Below are 9,204 nucleotides of genomic sequence, written 5' to 3' on the forward strand. Positions count from 1 at the left end.
CCTTCCTTCTCTCTCTCTTCCTTCTCTCTCATCTCTCCCCACACTCCCTCTCTCTCCACTCCCTCCCCACTCCCTTCCCCCTCTCTCCCCACGCTCCTTTCCTCCTCTCTCCCAACTCCCCTCTCCCTCTCTCTCCACTCCCTCCCCACTCCCTTCCCCCTCTCTCACCACTCCCTTCCCCCTCTCTCACCACTCCCTTCCCCCTCTCTCACCACTATCGCTTCACTCTTTCTTCCCACTCTCTCTCTTCCTTCCCCATCTTCAACTCCCCCCCTACTCTGTCAGACACACATCCACAGGTCTTCAACTCCCCCCTACTCTGTCAGACACACATCCACAGGTCTTCAACCCCCCCCCCCACACACACACACACACACAATCTGTAACACACATCCACAGGTCTTCAACCCTCCCCCCCCCCCACACACACACGATCTGTAACACACATCCACAGGTCTTCAACTCCCCCCCTACTCTGTCAGACACACATCCACAGGTCTTCAACCCCCCCCCCCCCCCCCCCCTACTCTGTCAGACACACATCCACAGGTCTTCAACCCCCCCCCCCCCCACACACACACACACAATCTGTAACACACATCCACAGGTCTTCAACCCCCCCCCACACACACACACACACAATCTGTAACACACATCCACCGGTCTTCAACTCTGCTTCCAATCCAGCCCGACAGACACTTCAGTCACACCGTGAAAAACACTTCAAAGAGACAGACTGCAGAGTTTAACTAAAAAAAGAAGGCGGAGTGAGAGGAATACTCAGGCACAAATACATGTCTTCCTGTGATTTCTCCTCCGTTCTACATGTTCATAAGCGCTGTGGAGGTTAGCGGTTATTGTATAGCCGTACCTGGGAGAGGGGTAGGAGCACCATAATGGAAGCCTAATGGAAGCTTGGTCATGGTACGTTTGGGGATTGGGCAGTTTGCCTCTGGTCTTGTAGTGGAGCTGTGCCCCTCTGGGAAGACTCCACCTTAACATGTTATTACTGTATGACATCCACAGAAAAGCAATCTGATATGATTTAACACAAGGAAGAAATCCTGTGGGTCTCGGGGCATGAGTTCCTACAACTGTATCTTACTAACTCAGCACTTTTCTGAAAGCTGACATCTTACAGGATTTAAGTTGTGTTGGGGTCTTGTTGATTTATGTGGCATTGCCACAATTTGATGGTTGGAGTGGTTTGCAAGGGTTGGACATGCATGTTCCCCCAGAGCCTCCAACCACACACAGACTGGTATTATTCATTCCATTCAGTTGGAGCGGTATTTGAGGTGGGATTTAATTGGCCCCAGACACTGACAAGTTCATCAGACCTGTCATATATGCAGTTCATTTGATCCTCCGCTCGGATAGAAGATTACAATGGGAAATCAAAGTGAAAACCACTGACATTAACACACGTATCAGGGGAAATTGCATACTTACATTCACAGCTCTCTGGGGGGGGGGGGGGGGCTTGATAGACCTCTGAACAGAAGGAGGCTGTTAACTGGATTTTGCATCTTTTTGCAAAAAAACAAAGGTACACTTGTTACCATCCTGATTCTACCATTCATTGGATGTCAACATCAAGCATGGTAGGACCCAATTCTCCTAGCCTGATAACAAATAACAAATGTTCAATTCCAAGTCGACCCTGTGGCCAAGGGGTAGGCAACTAGATTCAGTTGCAGGACCATTTTTGTCGGAGCGGATGGTGGGGTGACCGGAACATAATTATAATCATTTCTACACTGCAAATTGACTACAACTAAGCCAAAAAGATATATATATTGGAAAATAACAATCATTTCATGCCTTGGTTAAATTGAGACATGATCACATATGTATATTGTTTTATTCACAGGATTCGCAGGAATACAATATTTTTTTGTTGTTGCTGAATTCCAAAATGAATATCTCTTGCGGGCCGGCATAAAAATCCCTTGTAGGCCGGTTTTGGCCCGTGGGCTGCTGACCCCTGCTCTAGGTGTGATTTCCAGTATGTTTAGATCAAGTGTCTAAGAAAGGAGACGATTTGGAATTGGGCCCCACGTCGTCACCTAGAACCAGAGATGTCAGGTGGACCTGCTGTTTAACGTGGAGACAGAAATCCCTTCAATTTCCTTTATCCTCTCAAACCCCACGACTCACTTTCTCCAATTGCCCTCCTGGCCTGCGCAGGTGGCCGAGGTGTGTGTGAGTGAGTGTGACCTTCCTGTGACCTTCCTTACAATAAGTAACCTGCAATGCCCACCTGCCGTGTAACCTGCTCTGTTAGCTTAATAGCCTCGGTTTCCTTTCTCCATACACACAGCACACACACACCACATACCACACCACTCACCACATACCACACCACACCACTACACCACACACCACATACCACACTACACCACACACTTATCAGGCTAAATGTGTGGTGTCCAGGAGCAGTTGTGGCGCCGGAATTAAACAGGTAATGACAATCTTTAATGAAAGAGTTGACAGAGGGCCTCAGCTGCTGTTGACACTGGCTGATTACTTCTCCTTCTCCAGCCCTCTTTACCCTGACGCAGCTGAGAGCTTCCTGGAGACACAGTCTGTGTCTGTGTGTGTGAGAGAGGGGGGGGGGGGGGGGGGGGGTTCACATACACTGCTAAGTGCCTTTGCAGCTCCATTTAGGCCATTTGTACGAGGGCGGCAGGTAGCCTAAGGGTTAAGAGCATTGGGCCAAGAACCAAAAGGTTTGAAACCCTTAGCCAACAATGTGCAAAATATATCGATGTACCCTTGAGCAAGGCACTTAACCCTAATTGCTTTGGATAAGAGCGTCTGCTAAATTAGAAAAATGTAAATGTCTATTGATAGTCAGGGCTGCTCAGGCTGTGAAAAGTGATTGGAGGCGAGACCACTGTCTCTAACAGTGCATGATTCTTATTCTAGGCTCCCGAATGGCGCAGCGGTCTAAGGCACTTCCTTTCAGTGCTAGAGGTGTCACTACAGACCCTGGTTCAATTCCAGGCTATATCACAACCGGCCGCGATCGGGAGTCACATTGGCCCAGTGCCGTTAGGGTTTGGCCGGGGTAGGCCGTCTTTGGAAATAAGAATTTGTTCTTAACTGACTTGCCTGGTTAAATAAAGTTTCAATACAAGATTCTAAAGGCTAAAACATCCCTCAGTCTTGAAACAACCCTGAAACACCACAGTGACATTTAAATCCAAGAATAAAGCATTTTGGGGTGTATGTATGTAAATGTAGTGATTACACAGTTCACTAATACAGTCTGCTGTGTGTGTTATCTCCACAGGTACTACTCAGACATCAGTAAGATGCCGGCCATCAGTGACCAGGACATGAATGCGTACCTGGCAGAGCAGTCCCGGATGCACATTAACGAGTTCAACAGCATGAGCTCCCTCAGTGAGATCTACTCCTACGTGGGCAAATACACAGAGGAGGTACGGCAACACACCGTGGACAAAAATCACACTATTCAAGACAGGTAGCAGTGTTCCATTTAGGAGAGCCAGTCTTACACAGGTGGGTTTGAAGTAGAAATGTAGATGACTTGTAGGTTCAGCCGATCTGGAAGATGCATATAAAATACATTTACAACCCAGACGGAGTATATCAGCACTTCAACCTCTCCTGGAGGACTCCCAACCATGCCTGTGTTCTACTACAGAGATAACACACTTCTCAACTTAGATCATCAAGCTATTCTGTCGTGGAATAATGCCTAGTTAAATTACGTTTTTTTTTTTTTTTAATACCAAAAAAAATAAGATGTGGTAGTTCAGGTCTTCAACTAAATTGTGAGACGTCAATGGGTCCCAGAGGAATGTTTGGAGAAACATTGTCATACAGAAGCAACATTTCTTGTATGTGCCATTACTCCGCCATTGTCAGCTGGCAGTAACACGTGGACTGGCTGTGTGTGGGGCTGACAGTAACACGTGGACTGGCTGTGTGTGGGGCTGACAGTAACACGTGGACTGGCTGTGTGTGGGGCTGACAGTAACACGTGGACTGGCTGTGTGTGAGGCTGACAGTAACACGTGGACTGGCTGTGTGTGGGGCTGACAGTAACACGTGGACTGGCTGTGTGGGGGGCTGACAGTAACACGTGGACTGGCAGTGTGTGGGGCTGACAGTAACACGTGGACTGGCTGTGTGTGGGGCTGACAGTAACACGTGGACTGGCTGTGTGTGGGGCTGACAGCAACATGTGGACTGGCTGTGTGTGGGGCTGACAGTAACACGTGGACTGGCTGTGTGTGGGGCTGACAGTTACACGTGGACTGGATGTGTGTGGGGCTGACAGTAACACGTGGACTGGCTGTGTCTGGGGCTGACAGTAACACGTGGACCGGCTGTGTGTGGGGCTGACAGTAACACGCGGACTGGCTGTGTGTGGGGCTGACAGTAACACGTGGACTGGCTGTGTGTGGGGCTGACAGTAACACGTGGACTGGCTGTGTGTGGGGCTGACAGTAACACGTGGACTGGCTGTGTGTGGGGCTGACAGTAACACGCGGACTGGCTGTGTGTGGGGCTGACAGTAACACGTGGACTGGCTGTGTGTGGGGCTGACAGTAACACGTGGACTGGCTGTGTGTGTCTCTCTCTGTCAGATTGTGTGTGCGCTGGAGCAGGACGACGCCGCCAGGAAACAGAGACTTTCCTTCAAGCTGGAGCAGGTGGTGGCCTTCATGAGCCTGGAGAGCTGAGGACCGCACTTCCCAGGGCGCACTGGGAGACCCGTCAGAAACCGAGCCGTGCCTGAGCAAAGACCTGTCCATCTATCTCTTCACCATCGTCATCAGCATCAGAACTCCTCTCCGTTTCAAAGACAACACATATTGTCCTGTTTTCTTCCTCCTCTTCCTCCTCTTCCTGACAAGTGTTTGGCATCTCATCCGCTCAGCTTCATAGGACGTGCAGAGAAGACTGGCTGACGGACTGACTGGAGGGTCGGCAGAGCTGGGGACTGCTTTTCCCACCATGCAATGGGAGGGCCTCATCCCAGCTTTGCTGCGTAGAAGAGTCTGATGAAGGGGTGGTTGTCTGCCAGCTCGCCATATCGGCATAATTTACACCTTCATGTTGGCGGAGAAACAAACATTCTATTTATGTTGCCTTTAAAAATAACACTGATAGCAAAGTCTTTTGCAACCACAATGTTGGACATCAATTTGTTCAGACTTTCTGAATAGGATATTAGTCAATGAAACTACTACAGAGTCCAGTTAATTGTAGTGCTATAGTCAAGATCACATCAAACGTGGAAAAACAAAGTGGTATTATATAAATGAGGAAACCAAAATGACCACCTCTGAAGACAAAAAAACGGAAGGTTTGCCTGGTTCACACAGCTCTTAAGATTGGGAAATAGGCAAACTCCAGAATTATTTTCTCAATGTAGCTTTGAGGTGTATTTAAAGAAACTCCGATAGGGGCTGGGGAGAGTTAGTGCGTCTTGAATTTTCCTTTTTTTCCGAAAACCTGACTGACTTTGAAATCCAGAGAAGAACAGATTCCCCTTTGTGGCATTGGCACAAGTCTGCTCCCACCCACCAACCAACCCCTCCAAGTAACTATAGATAAACAATCCTCATCTTCTGAATCTGTCTGGCTTGTGTGGTACCTGCTCAATTATCCTGACTATTATATGACTAATTAGTGGAGGACAGACCCAGGTCTGTCTGGTCTTCCTCTGTGACGAGAAGCACACATCCAACTCTTGACCACAGTGACCCGAGAGCTCTGACACCTGGAACGGTCAGTCTGACCCATGTGTGCTGCTAACGGATGGAGGTCACTCGCCGGTCTATCAAAGCACACACACAAACAGATACACACGGCAGCTATCCAAGAGCTGTCCTGAGGGGATCTCTACTCCTGATTCACCCTCTGATCACACTGTCTGAATACTAGGGGAGCTGACTGACATCTACTGAGAGGAGGAGAGGGACGCTTCACTAGAGCAGTCTTACCATGGACCCATGCTTTATACATGACAGAGACGGTGCGGTACTGCTTAAATGGGATCTGCTCTGCTGAGAGAGAGAGACCTTCTGTAAAGACTTGGGACGGGGGGAATCAATTGATGGACATAACTGGTCAGCCGAAAAACCAAAGGAGCTTGACATTTTAAAAAGACAAAAAAGTTATTTAAAAACAATGTATTTAAAGGAAATGACACGGGAAAAGGATTTGGTGAAAGAAAAACCCACCCCACAACAACAACAACAAAGACTTAACCCTGTGTGATTTTCTGACCTCAGTGTGCCGAAGGGGGCGCCGCGGACGAGTCCCGCTCTCCTCCTTGCCGTCCCGGTTTCTCCCGTGTTTGGCACACCGTTTTTCTTCCCTCTTTGTCCGGTTTTCCACGTCAGTTTTTTTGCACAAGTGTGGAGACAGCTTCCATGCGGGAATCCCAAACTCTGAGCGCTCTGGGTCGCTCATGTTGTGTGTTAGTGTAGTCGTCCTCCGCAGCCTTCTCCAAGCCTCAAAAAGCTGAAACTAGAGTGAGAAAAACAAGTCGACGTCAAATAGACGACCGGAAACGGACATGAACAGACTTGTGGAATGTGATAACCTGGATGGGAGAGGGAGATAGAGAGAGATGGAGAAACGATGGAGAAACCCTCCTTTCCTTTAGACCTCTGACCTTTCTTTTGCCTTGACAACGTGCCCCATGTGGTGATGTGAATGTGTGGAGACCGCCCTCGGTCCACCTTCGGTCCTTATTGGCTTTTTAAGCGCATGTAAAACTTCAATTTAAAACGACAAAAAAAAGAGGAAAATAGAGAAAATAAGCCTTGCAAATGATGATGTGGATGTGTTCTTTTCTTTATTTTGCTTGGAAGAAAAATCTGAGGGAAAAAAAGTGGATTGTTCATGTTAAAACTATAACTAACCGTTAAGGTGGAACCTTTATCTCCCGTTCAGCCCATGCAAACCTCTCATTACCATGTCTTGTGAAAGTGTTAGATGCTAATAAGAATAAAGTGGTACCTTAAAATTCAATATATTATATACCCTTGCATGCTGACCTATTTGGATGTTATGAAACGGAACTGCCTTGCAATCAAATATATTTATCTACTGCTACTAGGAAACTTTAAACGGTTCACAAACAAAACGGTTATTTTGAATTTTCATGGACTGATGTAGTACAATAACTCACGACTAAGTTTTAATTCATTCAGTCCTTTTGCTTAGTCCTTTCAGAGTAGATGGTCCTCTAACACCCATCCATATACATGTTCCAATAGTTAGTGACTATTCATCAGTTCCAGAACCCTCAGGTTTTGGGTCTGGTAGACTAATTCTGCAGTGAGCTTCTTGCTCTTTCCTTGGCTGCTATTGCTTCTCTAGTGTCTGTCTGTGTTTTCATCTGGAAACTATCTCCCCGAGCTTATAACCTTACCTTTGGATTCTATTATTTTATCATTCAAAAAATGACATTTATTTTTGTAAGCCTAGGACTGGCTGCAAAGCTACCTTGTAAACGTCTTATTGCGCCACCTGTTTCTATAGTTGTGGATGTGGTTTTTAGATTCTGTTTTGCCAGTTGTTTGATCTGAAGAGCTCAGTGCATAGGGAACTAGCATTAGGAGGGCTTTCAGGGTTCAATGAAAAAGCTTGCTCATACGAAACCCATCGCACAACATGCCTCATTATTGGAATCCTTATGGTCTTATGGGGTTACAATACATTCAAGTCAATCATAGATGACTTGTCTGTTAGTATTTGCTGTTCTATCGATTCTACTGCTACATCTAAAGGTGTTCTGCACAAACGTACTGAAAAGATTCTAGTGGTTTTAACAAAAAAAAAACTCTCCTTTGGACAATTTCAAACGATTAAACGTCTCTTGATGAACTCATCAAAGAGAAACAGGTGTCTGGAAGCTTCAATAGCCACACTAGCTCTGATCCTGAAAGCTTCTTAGTTGATTGAGTTTTGTAAAATGTGTTTTATTTCCGTCACACCATCGCTGTCTATTGTATGAACCATATCTAATTCATCCACAACTGAACTGTCTAAAGGGGTGAGTTCTGTCAGTGGTTGGTATTCAGGTTCGAGGGGGTACATCCATGAACAGCGCGTTCTCTGGACGTTCTACACTGCCAACATGTTCAAACTGTTCACAAAGCTTGTGATCAAATAAACAATAAGAAAGAACTGAAAGGAATCTACTGTATTAATTCAGTCTGATGGAAAATCCCAGGTAAAATAGTTTGGAAATAAGACTGAGCTTGGCAGAGAACTCAACGTTTAGGAGCCCTTGTTAAGTTTAGAGACTGTAAATTGACCCACTATTACCCATGTATTATACTGTCTCTAGCTACCCAACGTTTTCTCTCTAAGTCCATTGTTTTTATTTGGTGGTGAAGAGAATGAATGTCCTAGAATGTCGTAGTGAATCTGCCCCCTGGTGTTGTAACATACGGTGTTTCCATTTCCCCCCATGTTCCCCGGCGACAAAGCTCGTCTGAGACTACTGACCCCTTTGTTGCCGAGGGACTCGATAAAGCTTCCACCTTCAACGTTTTGTAGGAACTGAAGATAGGTCCTTCTAGAGCTCAGTGTTATAGCAGGTGTTACAGAAACAGTAGAAATACTTTTACTATTACCATATTTGCTGAGAGATAAAGAGTATCCTATCAAGAGATAAAACTAAACCTGGGGGAAAAGGCCAGCTTCTCTAACTTTGCTATAATTAATTGTATACCTGTGTATGTAAATATAATGCATTCCTATTTTGCAGTCAAGAACAAAATACTATTTGTAATATAGAATAAACTTTATTATGAAACAGTGGTTTGTAGTTTGTGTTTATTCATATGAAATTATTTATTTAAATATTGTTATTTCACACAGCAGGTGTGAAATGGAAACTGTGTACTGGAATTAATGGATTCATTTCATATAATGGGAAGCAGAATGTCCCGTTTCCCTCAGAGTAGAACGGCACGGGTGAAGCAGAATGTCCCGTTTCCCTCAGAGTAGAACGGCACGGGTGAAGCAGAAGCCTACAGCACGTTGTGTTAATATGTTGTATGGTAACCCGTAGTAGAAAAGCAATTGTACACTCAAAGTTGTTTGTTGTGATGCCTTCACCTCGTACCTAAGGCCGCAGCACTGCCGCGGTAAAAACAGTCACAACACACACCCTTTCGTGTACAATTGCTTTATGTGCAA

The 9,204-nt window shown here is 46.0% G+C and overlaps 1 protein-coding gene across 1 annotated transcript in view; it reads left to right on the forward strand.

Moving 5' to 3' along the window:
• The window catches only part of LOC120041415 (plexin-A4-like), a gene marked incomplete at its 5' end in the record, with an annotated part of 86,883 nt that extends 78,060 nt beyond the window's left edge, over window positions 1-8,823 (forward strand). Inside the window, 2 exons of the mRNA XM_038986364.1 lie at window positions 3,299-3,449; window positions 4,626-8,823. Coding sequence (XP_038842292.1) covers window positions 3,299-3,449; window positions 4,626-4,721 — 247 coding nt within the window. The remainder of the gene's footprint in view (window positions 1-3,298; window positions 3,450-4,625) is intronic.
• Window positions 8,824-9,204: the final 381 nt, after the last annotated feature.

The sequence above is a fragment of the Salvelinus namaycush genome, unplaced genomic scaffold, assembly GCF_016432855.1.
Source record: "Salvelinus namaycush isolate Seneca unplaced genomic scaffold, SaNama_1.0 Scaffold461, whole genome shotgun sequence".
NCBI classification, from domain to species: domain Eukaryota; kingdom Metazoa; phylum Chordata; class Actinopteri; order Salmoniformes; family Salmonidae; genus Salvelinus; species Salvelinus namaycush.